Here is a 24,011-nt window from a genome sequence, read left to right as displayed (position 1 = left end):
GAGGAATTGAGCTCCCCCTGTGAGAATCCACTGGAAGAATCCACTGGAAGACAACTCTTGTGAGATTGCACCTGGTTCCCTCCATCTTCTATTTCTCTTTCCCTTTGCTGATTTTCTTATATATCCTTTTTCTGTAAGCCTAGCCATGAATATGACCCCATGATGAGCCCTGGGAGTCTTTCTAGCAAATCACCCAACCTAGGGAAGGTCCTAGGGTCCCCTGCCACATCTTAGTATAATCCTAACCCTCTTTTCCTTGATCTCTATGTTCAATTAATCACCAATTATCATTAGCTCTACCTCTAAATTTTAATTTTTTTTAAACTAAAAAAACTGTTTTTAAAGTGTTAAAGTAATCTCTATACCCAAAGTGGGGCTCAGATTCAACCCCGAGGTCAAAAGTCACATGTTCTGGGGCGCCTGGGTGGCTCAGTGGGTTAAGCCGCTGCCTTCGGCTCAGGTCATGAACTCAGGGTCCTGGGATCGAGTCCTGCATCGGGCTCTCTGCTCAGCGGGGAGCCTGCTTCCCTCTCTCTCTCTCTGCCTGCCTCTCCATCTACTTGTGATTTCTTTCTGTCAAATAAATAAATAAGATCTTTAAAAAAAAAAAGTCACATGTTCCATGGACTGAGCCAGCTAGGCGTCCCTCTACCTCAAAATATTTTAAAAATATATTAATATATAAACATGTATGTTTATATATTAATATATATGTTTATATATTAATATATATAAATATAATATAATTAATATAATTATTAATTATATATTATATATTATATATTATATAAATATATAAATTATATTTATATATAATAATTAATATAATTATATATTAATTATATAAATATAATATAATATATAATTATATTTATTAATATATATAAATATAATATAATAATAATATAATAAATATATGTTATATTTATATAAATATATTTTATATAAATATATATTTATTTATATAAATATACATATATAAATATAATATAATATATATAAATATAATATAATATAATATATAATATAAATATAATATTTATATATTATGTATATATAATATAATATAAATAAATATAATATAATATAATATATATAAATATAATATATAATATAAATAAATAAAATATAATATATATAAATATAATAAATATATAAATAAATATTATATATATATAATATATATATATATATATATCTCCTGCGTTCACCACCCTCATTGCCTTGAGGTGACAACTGTGACTGCATCTGGCCATTACTCCCCTCACTTTCCTCCACTATAGCAATCAAATCCCCAAGACTGGATGGAGAACAGCTCCAAGCTAATGTTATGAGGAAGTTTTCTCTCAAGGCCAGTTTCCTCAGCTGCAAGATGTAGATAGGATAACGGCTGTTTCGTAGTGTGGCTGTCAGGGGTTAATGAGAAAATGCATATGAACTCTTATGAGATTCTCTTTGTAAAGTGCTTAGCCTGTAACAATCCTTCTGTTTCTATCACTGTTATTCATGATCCGCAGACCACACTGGTCACTATCCCTGAGTGAGGCTCAGTCACTTCTTGCCCTGAAACCATCTTGTGCAATTGGGACCTCAGTGTTCTTACCCCTCTAATCTGCCCACCCCAAAATGCATCTCTGTGGAATCCCAAGTAGACTGCCGTTGGGGCCGGGGGTGCTCTTTTCCTCTGACTAGGTCTCCCGCGTGGGAGACCGATGAGACAAAGCTTTCTTGTGGTTGCCAAGGATGGGGGCAGCAGGGAAGGGAGCCAGAATGGTCACAGAGTTCTCCAGATACATGATGTTACCACGACAAATATTTACGGTTGTACAAAACCATCGGTTACTGCAGACGACAAAGCCACTGCACGGGGCTGAAAAGCCAGCAGCAGCACGGGCAATAAAGATACAAATTAAGACACACACAGGTCAGTATATGAGGTGATGGGTGTGTTAACTAGATGGGGGGAATCCTTCCACAATGCTTACAGATATCGAATCATCACAGTGTACAAGTCAAAGTTTCTGTTTTCAGAGTCTTTCATGACTCTCCCAAGACTTTTTGTCTGACCTTGTGGGATCAATATAAAAGTTCTCCACAGTTAAAACAATGAAATCATATAGCTTAAAGATCTACTCAGGCTTCCAAATATCAATGTATTTATTGACAAAGCAGAATTACTCACTTTGAAATTCCATACTATTAAAAATCACATAGAAATAACTAACTTCTGATTAAAAACAAACAGGAAGGGGCGCCTGGGTGGCTCAGTAGGTTAAGCCGCTGCCTTCGGCTCAGGTCATGATCTCCGGGTCCTGGGATCGAGTCCCGCATCGGGCTCTCTGCTCAGCGGGGAACCTGCTTCCTCCTCCTTCTCTCTCTGCCTGCCTCTCTGCCTACTTGTGATCTCTCTCTGTCAAATAAATAAATAAAATCTTTAAAAAAAACACAAAAACCAAACAGGAACAAGCAGCAAAGGTAAGTTGGGTAGTACATTAACTTTATTTTGAATTATAACATGGAATATGTCATCAACAAATGGATGTAAGGAAAACTTTTACAATTCAGTTAACAAATGATTTGCATAGGAACTGCTAGTTCTGTCTTAAGATGCAGAGCTCTTTGAATTGTGAATTAGATTAATATAAAATAAGAATCATAATAATTAAGAACCATCTACCTGTGTGCCAAATAAATGCAATTTTACTTCAAATAACAGACTTTTTGTTCAATCCCTGGTGAGCAGTTATTATAATCATCTTCCCTGCTATGGATAATGTCATAATCTCATCCAGACCAAATGTGATCCTTCTAAGCTAGAGACCTCTTACCTATAGTAGGAAAACCTCCATTAAGTATTGCTGAAGCTACTAGATTCATTTTTATGGCCCTAAAATTGATCAAGAACATTTCCCACTTAAAACAAAGGTCAAGGACAACATATCTTAGTGAAAACATTGCATTTGTGATTTCAACCCATTTTGTCTTTTGGAACTTTGTTATCAGTGTCCATAATACTGTTTTGATTTATATCAGTGATGAGCAACCAGTTTTGGCCTAAGGGCTAACAAAGGGGGGAAAATAGAAAGCATTTAAGGCCACACTCTCTTCCCCTTCAAAATGAACATAGTTTTATGAAATTCCCATGGGGGAAAGTGTATTTGTATTATTTTGCTAAGTAAAAGGAAGTCAGTGAGGAAACTGGCACTGCTTTTTAGCCACTAAAAGGTTTCTATCCAGGTATTTTAGCAATACAGACAGAACTTTCTAATTTTTTTATTCTGAAATTAGATTGTGGACTTGTTGCATAGTTAGGCTTAGACATGTCTGGGGGCTCTGTGGCTTGCCCATTACTGCCTTTGCTTGTAACATTAATTAAAGTAAGCTGATTTGTGTTGATTGATTATTTTATTGATCATAAAAAACTTTAAGGGACTATCCTCTAATTTCAAGAATTATATTCCGTCATTGACTGACTTAAAGACAACGCTTTTAGTGAGTACCACTGCAAGCTTGTTAAAAAAAAATTGGAGGACTGCATTTCCTTCCATCTTAACATGTCTTTACACAGAACATTGGCTGGAAACCAGAAAAGAATGTGAAAAGAAAACTAAAGAAGTATTTAAATAATAGAAATATCATCAGCGTTTATTATGGTAGATTATAGAAAGATGGTCTAATTTGTGTGTGTGCAATTAGGCACTGACTGAGGCATTTAGACACCATTGATAGTAAAATACATTGAACATAAATTTTGACTCCCCTTCAAGAAATAATTCATTAAAACTTGGGTTTCTTTTTTGAAATCAATCAGCTCAAGAACATGCATAGATGAACATTATTAAATACTAATGACAGTATTTTATTGCTTATACTCCTGCAATAGAATAGCAACATATTGTACTAGCATATGACATTTCATCCAAGGACCTCAAAGTCATTGTGTCAAGCAACAGGATTGCACAGCTTATTAAGGCTACCAAGTTATGGCATGGGGAGCAGACTCCCAACAAGAGAACCAAAATAAAAGTTCAAAAAGACAAAGCCTAAATTTCCTGTAATTTTCTGAGTTTCCAAATTTGCCACATACATCTTACCGTACCTACAATATTGATTCTAGGTAAAAATGATTTTTTTTTTTAATGTGTTAGGAATGAGATGAGGATCACCTCACAAATAAACAATCTGTCTTTTTTATAGTTCAATAGTCCATCTTGGAAAATCACATCATGGAATGTCAGAAGTGGCTCTTTAATGTGAATTTATACATCATTGCTTCCAAATCAACATGGTTACGATCTTTGGGTAGAAGAAAACATTTTACACTGGAATAACATACATCTATGTGTAAAATGCAAGGGAACTATATCTTTTAGCACACTTACAATTAATGCAAAAGCAGAAGTGCTTTGATTCACTGAAGATCAGACTTTCAGTCTTTTAAAGGCTTTTGTCATCTTGTTTAAACCTCTTCCATGGTTTAACTCTAAGAGTTTAACCGAGAGACCCAACTTAGTGTGGTTTAAAATGAGTTTCTGTGGACTCCACGAATCTGCCAGGCCCCACAGCGGTGGGGTTAAAGGCCAGCATGAGAAGTTCATGTGAGGGTAAGGGGTCCCAGAGCCTTTCTGTTCTTGACTCGGGGCACAGAGCCCAGCTCCCCTTGGTCAGGGATCCAGGGTGGATATTCTGGGCATTTCCTTGCTTCAAGGAATTTCCAACACTATTTGAAAAGCAACTTCTTTTTGGACAATGTGATTAGGGTTTCTATCTTTCAGTTGAATATGGAACTAAGTTAGCTCTTCCTATGTCCTTCTTTACTTCGGAGGAGACGCAGTATACGCTCATTTTTGGTTAGTTCTGCTGGAAGTTCATTTGCCTGGAAGAAGATAAGATAGACATTAGTGAATTCGCACAGTTGGGATGGTTTTAGGGTCTCCAAAGCAGGGCCTCTGACTCCACTTACTCCTCTGTTGATGAAAAACCCTACTGGACTCACTCTTATTTTAAGGCCTTAAAGGTCTCCTTTAATCATATAAATATCATCTGTTATTTTCTTATCTCATCATTAGATTTATTTTTCTTTCTAAGCTATATCTCTAGTACACTGATGTCCTGGAGGCCAGCATCCATGTATGATTAATCATCGTATCCTCATTTCCAGCCCAATCCCTGGTACATCTAGTACATGCTCAATAAACACTGGTAATGTTACATTTGATATTTTATATTTCATTAGTATGGGGCAGTGTGTCCACTAAGGACTTGAGACTAAGGACAGGTATCTGTTGAGAAAACAGAGTTAAGAAACATTTAGAGAATAAGAAATACCTGATCAGGAACAACTTCTGTGGCCACCACGTCCCTCCTGACACTAGGTTTTCACTGAATGGCCTTTCTTCTCATCATGCTGTTGAGACACATTCCTTACCCATTTATTTCATGAGTGAATCCTTATCCCATGAAATAAATGTAATGGAGCAGTGGTTCTCAAACTTTTTGGTCTCAGGACCTTTTTACACTCTTAAAAGTTAATGGGGATCCCAATAAGCTTTTGCTTTTAACTTCTTAGAAATGAAAGGAAGAACATTAAAAAAAACTCTTAACTCATTAAAAATCATAAATGCACTACAGAGTGCCATAAATAACATGAAAAAAAATCACATTTTCAAAAACAAAAAAGCTACAGATAAGAGTAGCATTGTTTAATAGATCTGTCTATCTGTTGAATGTGTAGCTTAATAGGAGACATTTGGATTTTCTTATCTGCTTCTGTATCCAAGCTATCGTGATACATTGTTCTGGTTAAAGCATATAAAGAAAATTCAGCTTGGCACAGATAGGTAGTTGGAAAAGGAAGGAAAGATTTTAACAGCCTTTTCAGATCATTGGAGATATTGTTTTTTGATGCTACATTCATACTAAACAAGGGACAGTTTCTTAAAGGAAACTGCAGTGTGGAATCTGAAACCATACCAATGAAGTTTTTACATGAAGAAGCCATACATCCATCTGTCTACAGCTGGTGTTTTCCCTCATGTATGATTTGTAACATCACACACCAGCCAATTGGAAAATATTAGTTCAATGAGTTATGCAGATCTTCTAGATGTGGACACATGGGGTCATACAATCTCCAAAGATCACCTTCATTAATATTAGCGCCGATTCATCAGAAAAGCCTGTGAGTTTAAGAAGCCGTCGGGCTCACATGGTGGATACCAGTGGTTCTTCGAAGTAAAAATGGCGCTCTGTGAAAAGGCACTTGGCTCACTTTGCTATTCTAATGATGTCCCTGAGATAACCATGCACCTGAGTAGAGACCAGGAAGGCCAGATGCATACTTCCCATTGCCTTACATAGAATATTAAAAAGATGTGTAACAAGGGTCCAGATTTAATAAAATTGAAATTGTTCATGGCTTCATCAAAGATGTTCTTAAGTAAAACTGGTATGTGTGTGAAATAATTTACAAAATTTGTAAAGTAACTCACAAGGTTGTGTAAAATAATTTGCTGGTACAGTTTATACCCCTGCTGGCAGGTGTTAGGGGCCCCTAGTTTCAGTCACCGTTAGAGCAAATGTTAGAAGCAACATTTGCTCTAGAAGTTAGAGCAAATGTTAGAAGCACCGTGAGAAGCCAATTTTCACTGTGCTTCTACACCATTAGAGCAAATGTCAGCACAGTGAAAAGGGCAGATGACATCTTTGTATTACTAAGTGTATTGTTTTGACTTCTTAGACCTCATGAAAGGGTCTTACAGGCCCTCAGGGGTCCACAGACCATACTGAGAACTGTTGTTATAGATGAATCACGGGATGTTCTCAGGATTTCAGGGGAGGCAGTTAAAGGGTAGAAAGGCACCCAGAATACAGGAGAGGGCTTGGATGTAGATGTTACTTGTCTCACATACTTTTTCCTCCCAGAGTCACACCTGGAACCCCCTGCTTTATCTGGGACCCTGATCCTAGGTGAAACTCCTGAAGTCCCTTCCTTCTTGGTTGGGTCCTGCTCTTTGGCCCGCACATGCCAGCTGGGACTTCATTTGTCGGGAGTTATGCACAGAGTCACTGGGAATTATGTTTGCCACAAATGATCTGCCGCACAGCGTGTCCTGTGGCTGCCCCCCAACCCACCACAAAGGACCCTTGATGCTGATGCTGTACTGAATCGGGCAGGAGATGACTATGCTGTGTTGCTGTAGACCAGAGGCCCCTCAGGCCTTGGAATTCTACTATTAGTTCCTGCAGGCCTAATGCCTGGCCCTGCACGGAAATGCTCCCAGTAGACAGATGTCAGCACCTTCTAGTCTCGGAGCACACTCAGGAATGACGGGGCTGTTCCACGTGGGTTACTGAAGCTCGGTGAGCAGGCTGCCAGGCAGCCAGAGGATCCTCTATGGTCCGGAAGAGGAGGAGATCTAAGAGGCTGTACTTTATCAATAAGCTTCCTGAGTTATAGTTCCCATGTGTAACCTTTATCACTGAAAAAAACCCTTATATCCTCAAACCGTGTAGTCAACTTTTGATCAATCACATTGCTGTTCTAGTGTCCTCCATATAGTTCTAGAAACCTGATCTCAGGCCTCCTCTCTCCAGGTTGGTCCTCACTGAATTCTCAGGTTGCTGAGGTTGTGTGGACTATTACGATGGCTGGTGCCCCAGGCTAACCCCCAAAGGCCATCTTATTCATTATGGGGCAGGACCACAGGCCCATGTTCATGATACCACAGCATCAAAACGCTCTCCTTCTCGGGGCGCCTGGGTGGCTCAGTGGGTTAAAGCCTTGGCCTTCAGCTCAGGTCATGATCTCAGGGTCCTGGGATTGAGCCCCGCATCGGGCTCTCCGCTCAGCGGGGAGCCTGCTTCTCCCCCTCTGTCTGTCTTCCTCTCTGCCTACTGATGATCTCTGTCAAATAAATAAAAACAAACAAAATCTTTAAAACAAAACAAAACAAAACAAAAAAAAACGTTCTCCTTCTCAACCGCTCTTGGGACACGCTGTGTTCTTAGATCGCTCGGCCATCCTGACGGGACAAGCTGTGTTCTGAATCTTCACTTGGGAGTATTGGGAACACAGGGCCTGCACCCATGGGGACAGCTGCAGTGTGGGGAGTGGCTATCAGGCCCATTGGTTACCCTGTCCTGAGGCATCCATGTCGCAGTCCCAGAGAACTCCACCCCTGCAGCAGAAGATTGCTTCTGTATTAGCTTGGAAGTCATTTCCTCTGGGAAGCTTCTAGTAGCATTTATTACTTCCCTCCTGACAGCTCTTGTCACTGTACTGCAATTTGTCTTTATTCTTCAGTAAACTCTGAGCTCTTTGAAGGCAGAGACAATGGGAACTCCATTCACTGTAGTCTCCCCAGTACACAACACTGCGCGTGGTATCTAGTGGGTCCTCAGTATGTGTTGAATGAATGAAGGCAAAGAATACCCCTTTCAAGAGTCCCGGGTGGCTGCCCGAATCCCAACACCCTTGCTTCTAGAGCTATCTCTAAGAGGCTGGCTTCTTTGGGGTGGCTGCTGGATGGATGGGATGCGGGTAGGACTCCCTGGCAACAACTCCCAGCTCTCTGAGGGCTGCTGGTGTATGAAACTCCAGCATGAGCAGTCGCCCTATATCTCTATATTTTCAAGAGTAGCTTTAGGGACAATCCGAAGTCCAGCATTTTGGTCACTGGAAATTCCCCATAACCATGATTGCTGAAGTCCCGGGAGACAAACAAAGAATTGCACATTGTTTCAGTTTCCATAAGCTACTGGATGGCTTAGTGAGAAAGATCAATCTCTTTAGGAAGTCTGTGTCCAGGGTCTAAAGATAAGTGTACAAGTCTGATTTCAGCTGCCTTATCACACAGCCAGGCCAGCTAATGGAAAACAAAATGGGAGTATCTCAGGAAGAGATAAGCAGAAGCGTTACATCTTCAAGCACTCTAATGGCAAGAACAAGGAAATAATAATGCCACATGCTAAGTAAAATGAAAATAAAAGAGACTCTTGGCATGTTGTCTAATTGTACCTCTTAATGGTTCCTTTCCAAAATGTCATGAAAAAGGTTCTGTGTGTTTGCTTTTATTATTAAAGAAATTAACACAGGACTAGATACTTATAAAAGTTCTAATAGTATAGAAGTATAAAGTGAAAACTGCTTTTCATACCTCCCTTGATGGATAAGCTCTGCTCCTACTTCCTCCTTTAAAAGTTCATAGTTCCATGTTCTCTCAAGACCTGCCCTATGCTGCTCTCCTCTCCCAGGTTCTACACTTGACTGTGCACACAGATGTAGAATAGGAAACAATGGGCATTGAGCATCTTCCCACCTCCATGTTTGACTTAATTGTAAACTAAGGATGTTGGCCTATGAAAGATATGGGTTGGTTTGGAACAGCAGTGCCAAGTCCCATTAACAGTAGAATAGCATTTCCCCCAAGAAGGTGTCAAGATATGCACGTTGGATGTATGCAGGATAGCAATAAACTACCAGAATGGGGACGTTCTTAGGACACTTCTTGGATGACACAACCCCATAACTGTACTCCCCACCCCCTGTCCTGGGAGGGCTGCACCACTGTTAGCCCACAACCACCCCTGCTAGATACAGGATTTTCAGCCTAATTCTCTGGGTCGAGATACACTGCTCGTTCCTACCTACCAACAGCCTCACATGCCCTCACGATGCCCAGGTACGAAGAGAAGGGATGGGGGGGCGGCCTGAGTGATGAGACGCCTGTGAGAGCTTTGCTCTCCTTCACAGTCCCTTTCGAAGGCCCATCAGCATCTAATCATATCCTCAGGTCCGCAGCCCACAGTGAATGGGCCTGTGTAAGTATTGCCAATGGCCCTTTGCAAGTGACACAAATGACATGGGATGGGTTATCGTGGCTTAGGTAGAAACCACCTTATCTCTGCACAGGGGAGTTAAAAGATAAGGAGGGAAAGGCCAGTACCTTGTTTCTCAGGGCTGGGTCCGCCCCTGCTTCCAGGAGCAGTGCGACTGTTTTAATATTCCCACTGAGCACTGCCGCGTGGAGGGCCGACGTCCCATTCTAGGAGAAAACGACAGTGTGTGTCAGGAGTGGGCTCACGGCCATCAGCACCGAGCCTGGCTTTCATCATAGCCCAGCCTAAGTGAGGAGACTAGGGTCGGAGCTTTGCTCTTCCTCACAGTCCCCCACTTGAGGGCACGTCAGCATCTAACAGAGTGTCCTCAAGTCCCCAGCAGATGGTCCAGGCAAACACTGCCAACATCCTCTGGCAAGTGAAACAAGAAATCTTGTCCAGGGTACATGTGACTTCGCGATCAGTCCATCGGTTTTAAACGTATTAGAACTTGCAGCAGCAAAAGTGATAATGCCACATTATTTTATTTTTTCTTCAAGGGCAACATACACAGTTTTCGCACTTCCAGCGAGCCTGGAGAAATGGCTGGTCAACCCAGGGGCTGACCTGTCAGCCCAGCTACCTGCTCTCCATGCACTGAGGTGAGAGGGAGCACCACTGTGGGCTCACAGTCTGTCAGCACGTGCAGTGAGGAAACCCTGAAGCCCCGAGGTAGAGCATTCTTGAGCATGAAAAGGGCCCATTGGTTGGGTTGCTGAAATTTTATTAAATATACTGCAAATATCTACTAAACCAAGGAAGCATCGGTGTGCAGCACATAGCCAGATTCTGGGAGGGGAGAGGAAGAGAATACAACAAGCCTGACATAAGAATGATGGGCAGTCACATGACATCTGTTCCAAAAGATGGATATGTCTACAAGCTATTTATAATAATAATAATAATAATAATAATAAAACTATTTTCTTAATTTATAAAAGAATAAAATATAATGCTTATAGAAAAATTCCAGCAAAGTAGCATTTTCCTTTCTAAAGCAGCATGTTTACTTTTATAACATGTATGACAACTCACTTGTCTGGTGATACTTCACTCATCTAAATCTTCACCAACTTGTCAACTTCATCTATTTGCAACATGGCTAAGAATATAATACCAAGCCAAAAAAGAGCTCTTTGAAACACCACTAGGTATTACAAAGTCCATTTCTGAAGCTCATTTCTTTCATTTGTAGAGCTCCCTTTCACAGACCATTTATTCCTACTTTACAAACAATGTTAATGAATGTATCTTTCCTGCTTCCCAGCTCATGGAAGATTAGAAGTTGGTCACTGGGACAGAGAGAGGGGCCAGCATTCTGACAGGAGGCCTGTATCAGCTGATCAGAGGGATAGAGCCTAAACACATAAAGATTAGATACAGAGTGTCCCAAAGCCTCTGGGATCATTCAAGGACAGGTTGACTATTTTATGTGTCAATAAAGCGAGGGCTAAGTGCTAGCCAGTGCTCCAAGTTTAGAACAGGTTTCTTGTCCTCAATTGAGGAAAACAGTAATGTAAACTAGGGGTCCTCAAACTGCAGCCGGTGGGCCAAATTGACCCTGCCACTTGTTTTTCTATGTCCTGGCCAGCTGAGATTTAAAAAAAAAAAAAGAAAGAAAAGACGAGTACTACATAAAAATATGAAATTCCAGAAACACAATCCATTCAAAAAGTGTGTGTGGAATGCAGCCATCCCTTGCCCCTATGGCTGCTTTCAAGCTACTAGAGCAGAGTCGAACAGTTCCAGCAGAGCCCCTATGGCCCATGAAGCCTAAAATACTTCCTCCCTGGCCCTTTATGAAAAAATTTGCCAAACCCTGGTTTATACTGTAATTTAAAAATATCTTCGTCTCAAACGGATAAATTTAAAAAAGGATTTTGGGGCTCTGCCTCCTGGCAGACCCAGTTCTCCAGGCTGACACACCCTTTAGGGTGTCCAGAGATGTGAGTCTTATTTTCTTTCATCTAAGATAACAATGTGGTTCTTTGCTCCAGATAATGAAGGGAAGAAACATGAGCACCTGTCCCCCAAGTTTCATAGGACACAAATTATGCATTTCATGAGTTGTGGAAGATTTTAGGCCTATGAGATATATATATATATGTATATATATATATACACATATATATATATGTGTATATATATATATACACACACACACACATAGATGTATATATATATATGAAGATAGATATAGATCTATCTATATATATGAAGATAGTTTACTTTCCAAGATAGTGATTTAATTACCACTATTTTTTTCCCCTGGAAAACTAAGTAGCAACAGCCTCTGGTTCACTCTTCTTATCACCCTGCCATTTCAACCAGTGCCCGTGAATCTCCAACATTAAGAAACTGTAGGTAAGTTCTTTCAAGAATGTAACTAACCATGTGAATTATCTCAGCTTCTCCTGCAGGCCTCAGGTATGGGCTTCTTAATTTTCAACTTCTCTTTTATAGATTGGTAAAATTTCTAAGTCTTACCTTCAAAATGCCAAGGGTGGGTGAGAATTTCAGCAGCTCTTCTATAACATCATTATATCCTTTGTTGGCTGCTTTGAGCAATGCTGTTGTACCATCCTTAACAGAGTGGAACAGAAAAGTTGACTTAACATATGTGTGTGTTGGCTAAGAACTAAATGTTAGTTGAGAACCGGGAATACACTTGTCAGAACAGGTGAAAGGGAAAAGGCCATGTCTCTTAATCTGGGAGCATTTTAGAGCATAATCAGTTCTGCATAAAAGAATGCTGGACAAAATATGTGACTTTCTCTTAGAACCCTGCCATTTGGGAATTCAGACTCTTCTAGTCCCTTAGAACACCAGGTAACACTGGAGAGTGGGGGATATCAAGAATATATTTTAGGACATGGATGGACCAAAGAGGTATTGTCTGTAGTTCATGGCTTAGTGGAAATTAATTTTAAACTATTTTTAATGACTTAAATAATTACTGAACTGTATTTACTGTTTTAAAATTTTGAATGTACTTTTCTTTTTGCTTTGTCTAATATACAACTTTGCTCCACTGGGCCTAGGTATCTGTCTGTGGTAGTTGGGGATGGGGAGGTGGTGAGTAGGAAGGGGACAGACTGAAATCTGTTAAAAAGAAATGCAAAAATGCAAAAATTTATATTCAGCTTCTGTCATCACTTTTTGGCTTGGGAAGAGATTTTCCAAATTCCTCCCCCCCACCACCCTGCTTTTACATATCAATTGCTGTATTTGGAGGATTCAGTTCACAGAATTCTGTAGTCAAGGAATTATCCCAGTCTGCTCTAAAGGTTTAATTTATCTAGAATCGGGAAGAAAGAAAATGTGATTAGAGGGTTTTTCTTTTCTGGTTTCAGAGATGTGCGAAGAAGAGATAAAGCGGGAGAGAGGACAGTGAAGTAAGCAGAAATGTGTCTTTACCCCTTCTGGGCTCAGACATGGAGAAGGTAGGTGCGTCACATAAGCAAGGGTAATAGTAAGGGTGAAAAGGCCAGACACTGTAAAAACCAAACCAAACCAAACCCAAAAGGCAAATGGCATAGTGTGGTCAGGCAGCAGGGTCTCCCCAAGCTGCCCTTAGTTCCTATGGGCTACATACAGGGCCTGGTGTGGGGCCCATCGAGGCAGACTTAGGTGACATTAGCATTGCTAGGTGGAGGCCAATGAGGGATTGTGGTGTAGGTGTCCGCAGTTGGGGAAGCCGTGTGAGGTGGAGCCCCAGGAACACTACTGGACCCCAAAACACAGACGCTGAGCCCCCACCTGCACTGCGGTCCAGGGCCAACAGGAGGCGCAGCGCAGCCAGACGCGCTGCAGCTAGGGACACCCCCAAGGACAGCCCCAGGCCCGGGCTCCTACCTCCAGCATTTCTCCCGGGTTCATCCAGGAGTTAGCTCAGGTGGAGGAGGATCCACGATGATTAAACATCTTATCCTTGGGGAGAGTGGGCAGCATTTGCTAAGTTTCAGCTGACTTGGACATTTACTTTGTTTTCTTGCTGAAGAGCGGTGGAGGTTGGGAGAAAACCCGGGGGAGTTACAGACCAAATAAAGGTGCGTTTTCTCCTTGCGTTTGAGCCAGGCTGAATTTTGGAGCTTTGGGGCATACACTACCCATCCCCGTCCCCACAGCCCCCACGTGCCGCAGTTGTGGCTCAGACTCACGTTGCGGGCGGCATCCCGGTCTGCTCCGCGCAACAGCATCACCCTCACCACCTCGCTGTGGCCCATCTGCGACGCGATCCACAGTGGTGCGGTCCCGTCCTGCCGGGGAGGCGAGACGCTTGCTACCACCCAGCAGCCGCCGAGCAGCAAGGCAGTGCCCACAAACAGCACCCCCATCCCCGACACATGAGGACGGAGATGTTAACCCATTTACACTGACGGGCACTTGGCAGTGCCTGGAACACCCGGAATGCGTGATTGCCAACATGGGGGTTTGGGCTTATAATACAGCCATTTTATGGCAGAATCTTTTAGCCCAAAGGAGGGTGAGTAAACCCAGGAAGGAGAGGCCAGCAGTTTATTTTCCCCGGATTCTCTGTTTGCTTTGCTGGTGGGTTCACACAACACACCCTGCTTAGTGGGGGCCTTCGTTTCCACAGGAGAAAGCAGTTTTCTTGGAGGTGATGTGAGAGGGCCAGACAACTAAAGACATTTCTCCCACTCCTCTATTCTAGTGTCTAGAATCCCCCACAGACAGCCATTTTTAGGGACTTCAGTTTCATACAGGATGTGATATGATTTCTTCTGGGAGGAAATGCATACTAGCAAGTTAGAGCAGGGTGACATTTTTGGTAATATTTCCGGAGTATTGTGCCCCCAAAGAGCCTGTTTATGTGAGCGCTGGGCGATGATATGGAGAGATATTGCTCCAGAGAAGAAAAGGTGAACTATCCAAGGGAGGGAAAAGGATTTAATAGGAGGGTTTCTGTGGGAGAGTGGGGGAGATGGAGGTCAGATGTGAGTGTCTGTGTTTTCCTCCTGGCTTGAATCTGGGTTAGGTAAGCACCCAGATAAAGTATGGTGAATTCCAGATGGAAAAGGATTTTCTCCTGTTCTCGGGATGAAACCCAGGGAAATTGCAGGCCTCTTAGAGAATCTCTGCTCCTGGCTGGTGCCTGAGAGAGCGAACAGAAATGGATGAGGGAGTCTGGGCCAATGGGCCCAAAACATCTGCCAGGATCCCTGATTCCCATCAATGAGGCATCTGCACACCCAGGAGTTCCTGTCTGCCTGTGGGAAAGTGGAAGTGCTGGGTAAACAGTGGTCAGGGAAGTTAAAGCCATAGAAGATAGTGATTTCAGGTTGACAGGCCAACAAGTTACCAGCCAGGATACTCACAGACAGGAAAGGCTGGAATGGCACAAGGACCAAACATGAGTGTCCCCACCCCACCTTAACGCCAGGATGATAGCCTGACCTCTGAGAACTTAGGCCAGTTTGGAGGGAAGAGCAAGGAGGAGGGCGGAGGCACTAGAACTCACTAAACATAGGCTCTGACGTAATGAAGACAATACGGTCCCAGGGGACTGTTTTGGTCAGATAAGACTGAATTACTCAACAGTGGGAATGGGGCTGAAGAGCCAGATGATTCCGTTAGAGAACATAAAGCTTCATTTTCTGCTGCAGTATATAATTTCAGCCCCATTCTACTAGTCACAGCAGGCATAGGATTCTTGCCCATTGCTGTCCAGGCAAAGGGATAGAGGACAAAGAGGTCTGAGTGGGGTGGTGGGTGATGTCAAATTAGGAACCTAGAAGGATCCAGGAGTGCTGAGGGGTGGTAGGAGGACACTGGTACTGTGTCTTGGGAGAGGTGGGAAAGAGGTGCTGAGTGAAACAGGGTGGAAAAAAGATGAACACCTAGAGCAGCTTCAAGCTTTTACAAGGACTCTGTAGGAATATTCTTGAATCTGAAGATCATTATTAGCAATAGAAATAATACCTTACTTTGTACTTTCGTTTTACAAAGGATGTCTACATTCATTAGTTAATTTGATTCTCCTAATTTAGAATCATTCATTCCTTCATTCACTCAACCAGTCAGCAATTATTAAGTATCTTCTAAGTCTCTGGCAGAATACTAAAGAAGACATGGTCTCTGGTCTCAAGTCTCAAAGGAACTTAGTCTAGTGGAGATGGGACATGGAAATTTCAAGATGATTACAGTGCTATAGTAAAGTATGGACAAAAGTGCCCAAAATGAGTCAGGAGAGGCACCTGCTTACTGTGTAGAGGTTACGGGGGTCAGTTGGGGTGATATCTGGGCTGGGCCTTAAAGGAAGACTAGGATTTTGCTAGGTGGGGGTGAAGGGGGAGGACATTCCGTGTAGAAGGAAGAGTATTTACAGTCACAGAGGCTTGGACAGGTGTGGATGGTTCAAGCAGAGAAGGAAATCCAGCGGACTGTGGTCCAAGCGGTGTGCGCTGGAATGGAAGGGGGCAGGAGAGGGAGGCAGAGCCCTGGAAACTCTTGTCCCTCCTTGCCTGCTCTGGGCTCACCTGTTCTTTGTCACTATCTCCACCAGAGGGCATGCAAGGAAAGGCAGCCAGCCACAAAGAGGCCCACTGGTGACTTGTTCAATGTGCCTTCCAAAGGCTTGCCTGTTAGTAAAATGATCTTAATTGATACTAACATGTGGAAAGATGTTGAGAGGTGGTATATTGGCAAAAAATATTAATAGCATCAATTCATAACAGTCACGCCAACACTGAACTTTTATCACTTAAATTGCAATAGTCATGGTAGGTGGAAAAAGAAGCCACCACTTCCGGGTTATGAGACCTTAGGCAAATCACCCTGAGCCTGTGTTCTCGTCTGCAAAAATGTAGCCTCCCAGAGATACTCATGGAAACATGCAGGAAGGTGCTGAGCACAGGACCGGCTAGCGCATGCTTAGAAAATACGCAGAATCTGCGTATTGATCATGAAAACAATGAAGAGCCTGAAAAAGCACATGAAAAACAATAATCCCCTTAATTTGTACTTGTGTTTATAAAACACTCCACATTCTTTGTTTCTCTCAGTTTTCCTGTGAGATAACTGAACAGGTGAGAATGGTAAAATGAGATTTGTGGTTAAACCTGGGAAATTGAATGTGAGTTGGAGCATTACTGTCAGATCAAAGCATTTGTTAGTTGATTATCTAGTTTGTGGAGAAAGATTTTCACTTCTTTCTGTACACCTCAGTTCCTGTTTTCTCTTATTTTTTCCTACTATTCTCATGGTCAGAGTCTTCGTTTTAAAGATGACTTCACAATGAAATGACAGAAATTAAGTCAACTTGGCTCCTTTTTGTTGAGTTTTGAGAGAATTGGAGCAGGAAAAACATTTAAAAATTTATATTTTTGTAAATATAGAGTTTTAAAATAAGTTGAATCAAATAAATCACAGTGAAATAAATCACAGGAAGTCAGGATGTCTCTGGTGCCTTTTTAAGAAAAGGAAATAGGACACTCAGCTTGAAGAACATGAGATTCACAGGGTTATGAGAGCTGTCATTTACTATTTGTGCGTAAACCAAGCAGAAAAGGATTTATTTATTTATTTATTTATTTTTAAAGATTTTATTTATTTATTTGACAGAGAGAGATCACAAGTAGGCAGAGAGGCAGGCAGAGAGAGAGAGAGGAGGAAGCAGGCTCCCTGAGGAGCAGAGAGCCCGATGTGGGACTCGATCCCAGGGTCTGAGATCATGACCTGAGCCGAAGGCAGCGGCTTAACCCACTGAGCCACCCAGGCGCCCGCAGAAAAGGATTTAGACCAATTTTGCATACCAAGTGGCATAAAGAGGGCTGATGGGTAAAAGTTACTTGAGATTTTGGCTCAGTGTAAGACAGAGGTGGTGGTGAGGGCTGGTTACAGACTCAATAGCAGTAATGAGTCCCTGCACCTGGACGGGTTCAACAGTGGCTGATTACCACTCAGCAGGATTGTTAAGAGAGGATTCGTGTATCTGATAGATGGTTACACAGGTGACTTGCACAGTTCCTTCTGACTGGGTTATCCCCTCCCTCCATCTGAGATGATATTTTCAAGTATCCTTTTATAACAGTTTTATAGATAGATCATAGCACGAGATGATGCATATGACATCATTTGTTTTAGAAACTAAATGTTAGTTAGTTTTAGTTAGGGTCCTAAAGATTATTTAGCAAATGAATTAAAATTATTTTGTCCATGGGAATGAATATATTTCGCAGCACTAACTTTTTGCTTCTGCTTCTTCTAGTCCTCACGCTTAGGCTACTTCCATCTATAGATTCAAGCCACACACAGGGGTCCCTGCTTGGTGTCTCCAGGCTGGAAAATAGGTCTGTAAAAGTTGATACGAGATGTCTGTCTTGCCCAGCCTGAGCCTATTTCCCCCATCCACAGGTGCTCATACCAAGGGTGGGCAGGCCAGCCAGTCCACTGTGGTCCAGTCAGTAGAGCCCAGTGGCAACCATGACATCGCTATCCCAAGAACTGGGTAGTCTGACCTATAAACTTAGGGACTATATGCAAGATGAGTAGGCAGAGGATGCTAGGAAAAAAGGGAGTAGGAAGACAGAAAGAGAGGCAAGAGGGGACTTTGAGATGACACAGACTACATGGCTCACGAGAGAAAGGGCGCAACCCTGACTTCTGATGGGTTTCTATTCCAGTGAGGCCTGGATGAAATAGAAATCATAACAGCAAAGGCACCATAGTTACCCTCGTTCAATAGATGAAAAAAAAAATCCTGGACTACATAAAAATAAAAAGCTTATATACAGCAAAGGAAATAATCAACAAAACTAAAAGACAACCTACTAAGTGGGAGAAGATATTTTCTTTTCTTTTTTTTAAAGATTTTATTTATTTATTTGACAGAGAGAGATCACATGTAGGCAGAGAGGCAGGCAGAGAGAAAGAGGAGGAAACAGGCTCCCTGCCAAGCAGAGAGCCCGATGCGGGACTCGATCCCAGGACGCTGGGATCATGACCCGAGCTGAAGGCAGTGGATTTACCCACTGAGCCACCCAGGCGTCCTGGGAGAAGATATTTTCAAATAACATACCTAATAAAGGGTTAATATCCAACATATATAAAGAACTGATGCAACACAACACTCCAAAAACCAAGTAATTCAGTTTAAAAGTGGGCAAAAGACATGAACAGACATTTCTCCAAAGAAGGACTATAGATGGCCAACAGATGCATGGAAAGATGTTCAAGATCATTCGTCATCAAGGAAATACAAATCAAAACCACAATGAGATAACACCTCACACCTGTCAGAATGGCTAAAATCAACAACACAAGAAACAACAGGTGTTGGTAAGGATGTGGAGAAAAAGAATTCTCAGGGTGCCTGGGTGGCTCAGTGGGTTAAGCCTTGCCTTCGGCTCAGGTCATGATCTCAGGGTCCTGGGATTGAGCCCCGTATCGGGCTCTCTGCTCAGCAGTGAGCCTGCTTCCCCTCTCTCTCTGCCTGACTCTGCCTTCTTGTGAGCTCTGTCTGTCAAATAAATAATAAATAAAATCTTTAAAAAATAAAAAAGAACTCTCATACTGTTCAGTGGTGGGAATGCAAACTGGTACAGCCAAGGTGGAAAACAGCAAGGAATTTCCTTAAAAAATTAAAAATAGAATTACTATATGATTCAGTAATTCCACTACTGGATATTTACCCAAAGAACATGAAAACACTAACTTGAAAAGATATAGGCACCTCTGTTTATTGCAGCATTACTTATAATAGCCAAGATATGGAAGCAGTTCAAATGTCCATCGATACAGGAATGGATAAGGAAGATGTGGGTGTACACACACACACACACACACACACACGTATATTACTGAGCCATAAAAAAGAATGAAACCCTGCCATTTGCAACAGCATGGATAGACCTAGCAGGTATAATGCTAAGTGCAATAAATCAGTCAGAGAAAGACAAATACCATATGATTCACTCATATGTGGAATTTAAGAAACAAAACAAATGAACAAGGGATTAAAAAAAGAAATACAAGCTAAGAAACAGATTGTTAATTATAGAGAACACACCAATGCTTCCAGAGGGGGTGAGGAGATGAGTGATACAGGTGAAGGATTAAGTGTTCTTACTGTGTTGAGTACTGAGCAATGTATAGAACTGTTGAATCACTCTGTTAAATGCCTGAAACTAATACACACTGAACCTTAACTGTACTAGAATTAAAATAATAAAGGAAACCCAAAGAACCCCTGAAATTCAGGAAATGTAAGTGACTTGCTCAAGGTCATGCAGTCAATAAGCAAAATGGACTGTGTTTCATTTCCTTAAGTTATCTATATCCCCATAACTCACAAGCGATTCTCCACCCAGAGGCGTGGATGTGGCTCCCTAGCTGGGTTTTACAGTTGTCCTGGCACTGGTGCCCAGGCCCTACAGGTGAGCCTTTTTCTAGTTTGCAGCCACTCATCACTATGTCTTCAGCCCTCCAGGCCTCACTGGAGCTCTGCTCGAACCATGGGGTAGCTTCTGGAGACAATATAAGTTTTCAGAGTGCCTACCATGTGCAGAGGGCATGCAAGAATTGGGGCCTCCCTGTTGCTGTATGCTTCCACCCCCAAGCCCTCAGGACACTGCAAAAATCCATTTGCTCCACTTTTTCCCATTGGCCACCACTGGGTTTGCCCCTCCAAGCTTGCAACCTGCGAGGACCAGCACTATCTGGGCCCCAGCATCTCTGCATACAAGTGCAAACCAAGGCCAGAGAAGACACTTTATGAGTGACCTTTCTCTCATGGTTCAAAGAAATCCTGATTAGCACACTGAGAGGGCAAGTTGGAGATGAGTGATCACAGGCCCGACTCAGCCCTGGGTAGACACTCAGACCATTGCCACTCCACGAAAGCACTGTTTCATAAGGGGGATGAGTTGAGTTAGGAAAAGTACACTTCAAAGCATTTTGTTGATAGAAAAACAGACTAAACAGCCATCTTAGCTGGTGATTAAAAAGGCCTGAGTGTATCAACTCTACATGCTGTGGTCACATAGAAAGAACCGAAGATGAATTTTTAGCTTGACTATAGACTACAATGATCTTGGTGACCTTGACCCTCTTTAGGATGAACAAGGCGGAAATATTTTTCAAGTTTCAAATCAAGAGCTTTCCAAAGTCTGCTTATGACTTTGTGATTTGGATTCCTTCTCACAAAAGCCCTAGAAAGGTTTTCAGTTCATCCATGATAGAGTTACAAGGAAAAGCCACTCCTGCCACTGTTCAGATTCCCTGAAGCTCGGTCTGAGGAATAATTTCAGCGCAACTCCGTGACCATGCTGTCCCAGGGGTACCATAAAATGTTGGGACCCCGGAGAATGTCAAGGAAAGAAATCATAAATCCAATTTATCTAAAAACATTAAGAAATGAAATCGGGCAAACATCCTTGCCTTTGTTTTATAAATTCAAGAATTTTCTGACAGGGACTCCATGTGTCAGCTGAGATTTTGGAATACTGCACTGGTTTCCAAATGCCCTGCTGATGTAATAGTCGAGCACTCACAGGCCATTTTAATGGAAACTTTTAGCTACCCTCTTTTTTTTTTTTTTTTAAAGCTCCTCATAACTTGTGACAAAGTCATCCAGGACTACTATCGCTTTTGCCATATTTATGACCCTGCTTGTTTTGTAGGAAGGGAATCAAATATGCAGAGTTTGCTTTTTTTTTGCTTTTTTTTTTTTTTTTTTTTGGTGGAGAGTTTACAGTTTCAAAGAAGACAGGACCTGGGCTAGTCTGACCTGGCTAGATAACCTTTCCTTATCAGCTCATGGCAGGTAATAAAAAGAGTATGGCTTGAAGGTACAGTGGGGTTAATGTACCCTATAAAAGGGAAAAATTCCATTGCTTTTTTCCCTCCAAAGCTATTTTTATTTTATAAAACACCCTTTTTCCTGAATAACAATTTTTTTAGAACTGGACTCATAATTCCACACAATTGCACTGGATGCAGTCTTTGAAGGGCATGTCACTTGCATTTTGATCTGAGGGAGGGGTCCTCCAAACAGCTGGACTAGGTCATCTTTGACCAGATCATCCTCACCATGAGGAATGAAAGCAGGCGTGGGGGTGTGGCCAGCCCCGTACTGTTGGCTCACTCTTTAATTTCTTGGCTTCGGGGTCATCTTATGACTCAACTTAGATTTGAGTGGTCACCATCTGTGCACTATTTGAAATATAATCTTTTTTAAAAAGATTTTATTTATTTATTTGAGGGAGAGAGAGAGAGAGAACAAGAGAAAGAGAGGTCAGCAGGAGAAGGAGACTCCCCGCTGAGCAGGGAGCCCAATATGGGGCTCAGTCCTGGGACTCCAGGATCATGATCTGAGCCGAAGGCAGTCACTTAACCAACTGAGCCACCCATGCACCCTGAAATATAATCTCTTATATCAACTTGTTTTTTATGAATAGTACCTGAGGCATACGGTTAGTACGATTCACTTTACAAATAGATTTGTCAAAGTGCCAGAGACTATTTCAGAAAGATGTACAGATAGAGAAGCCTGGTAATCTTGACAATCTTTCATTTCCAAATTCACGGTGGTACCCTCAATAATGGCCTCCAGATCAAACTTCTGCTATCTAAAAATGACCTTTGGCAAAATGAAGCATCCGATTCAGAATCAATCAAAACTTTTAAAATAAGGAGGACCAACAAGAAAATATTAAGCTCCAATCCCCAAACATCAACTCTGGCAGGGATGGAAGTGCAACTTTTTCAAAGAGCCTCCTCTCCCAAGGGTATTCCTGGGGCCATCTAAATCTAAGACTGTCTTTAAAACTCTAAAAGTTTAATCTTATGTAGCAGTATTTGGCGTACGTTAAGTGCTTAAGAAATATTGATTGAGTTTTGAATAAAACAGTTATTAAAAAGGGGGAGCTTGAAGAGATTCTCAGGGTTATCCTGTCCAGCCTCCTAATTTTCAGATGAAGGAAGAGAAGTCGAGAGATGTTGATTCACTTGTTCCAAACCACACAGCTAGTTATTGGCAAAGCTGGATCTAGAATTCAGGATTCCTGACCTCAAACCCACTTTGCCCAAAGGCCCTTTGTCATCTTAGGTTCCTATGCACTTGGACTTCTAAAGACTGAAGAAGCCTGGGTCCAAGAGCTCAGACCAACTTTCCCTATATAAACATATAAGCATATGTTACATTACATATCAGGTCACATTATTATGGGAATCTGCCTGGGTGTCATTTCCCGGGAAGAAATCAGCTTGACTTTTCCCCGAGAAAACTACCCTTAAAGTTATGTTACTTTAATCTGAAATGTTTTGTTAAAAACTAATTAATTAGTGCAGAAACCATTCCTATATAAGAGAAGCTAATTATAATGCCCTAGATTTGGATGGTTCTTTACCATTCATAAAGTGTGACCTATATTACCTGGTAGTTCTGTTCTTTTAGGTATCAACTGATTTGCTAGATGTTAGCTTGGTTTTGGTAAAGTCAGTCTCAATAGTGTTATAATTGGGAGAGATGAAGGTGTAGAACCTACTAATGATTCCCAGTGGGCTGAAGGGCTCATCTTCTGCGCTAGGGGTAAGAGATAAGACATTGTATCAGCAGAGGGACTGGAGAGGGGCAAGGCTACCTGACTCACCTCTATTTACCTATGTCCCAGGCGAGTGCACTCTCATGACCTCAGCGTAGCCGTAATTTATTTGAACAGGAGGCAGCCGAGTATGTACTTGACCTCAGCCACCAAACACCCAATTTTCAAAAACAGTAAATGGTGAAGTCAGCCCCGTATCACAGGCTTGCTGGTGAGCCCAAATAAAGAATAGGAGAAACCCTAATCCAAGATTAACTTCATCACTGAGGTGAAAGGGTTGAAGGATGCCCAGACTTGACCAGTTATCTCAGGAGCTGCTGCAGGACAGGCAGGCCCTCCCTGCCCCACAGCCCTGCCCACATGGACATTACCTGCCTTGGCTGGTTGACTTTTGCTCCTGAGGACAACAACAGTCGAATCACATCCAAGTAACCACCTTGGGCGGCGAGGAAGAGGGCAGTGGCTCCATCCTGAGAGATATCAGAATGAAAGGGTTCAAATCATCTTTCATGTTTATTTTAAAAGAAATTCAATTAAAAATACATCCATTTAATCCAACTTTCCACT

At 41.9% G+C, this 24,011-nt stretch overlaps 1 protein-coding gene across 3 annotated transcripts in view; it reads right to left on the bottom strand.

The window, feature by feature from the left end:
- Nucleotides 1–2,476: 2,476 nt before the first annotated feature.
- ANKRD29 (ankyrin repeat domain 29) overlaps nt 2,477–24,011 on the bottom strand; it is a 56,648-nt gene continuing 35,113 nt past the window's right edge. For 2 of the 3 annotated variants that reach the window (XM_044243271.1, XM_044243270.1), the window contains exons 6-10: nt 23,816–23,914; nt 14,040–14,138; nt 12,367–12,462; nt 9,948–10,046; nt 2,477–4,876 (exon numbers count right to left, since the gene is read on the bottom strand). In XM_044243271.1, the coding sequence (XP_044099206.1) occupies nt 4,793–4,876; nt 9,948–10,046; nt 12,367–12,462; nt 14,040–14,138; nt 23,816–23,914 (477 nt within the window). In that variant the 3' untranslated portion in view covers nt 2,477–4,792. The remainder of the gene's footprint in view (nt 4,877–9,947; nt 10,047–12,366; nt 12,463–14,039; nt 14,139–23,815; nt 23,915–24,011) is intronic. The other variant, XM_044243272.1, reaches the window with a different exon arrangement.

This window comes from Neovison vison, chromosome 3 (genome assembly GCF_020171115.1).
Source record: "Neovison vison isolate M4711 chromosome 3, ASM_NN_V1, whole genome shotgun sequence".
NCBI classification, from domain to species: domain Eukaryota; kingdom Metazoa; phylum Chordata; class Mammalia; order Carnivora; family Mustelidae; genus Neogale; species Neogale vison.
Note: the sequence above shows the minus strand (reverse complement) of the source record. Positions and strands in the feature narration are given on the sequence as shown.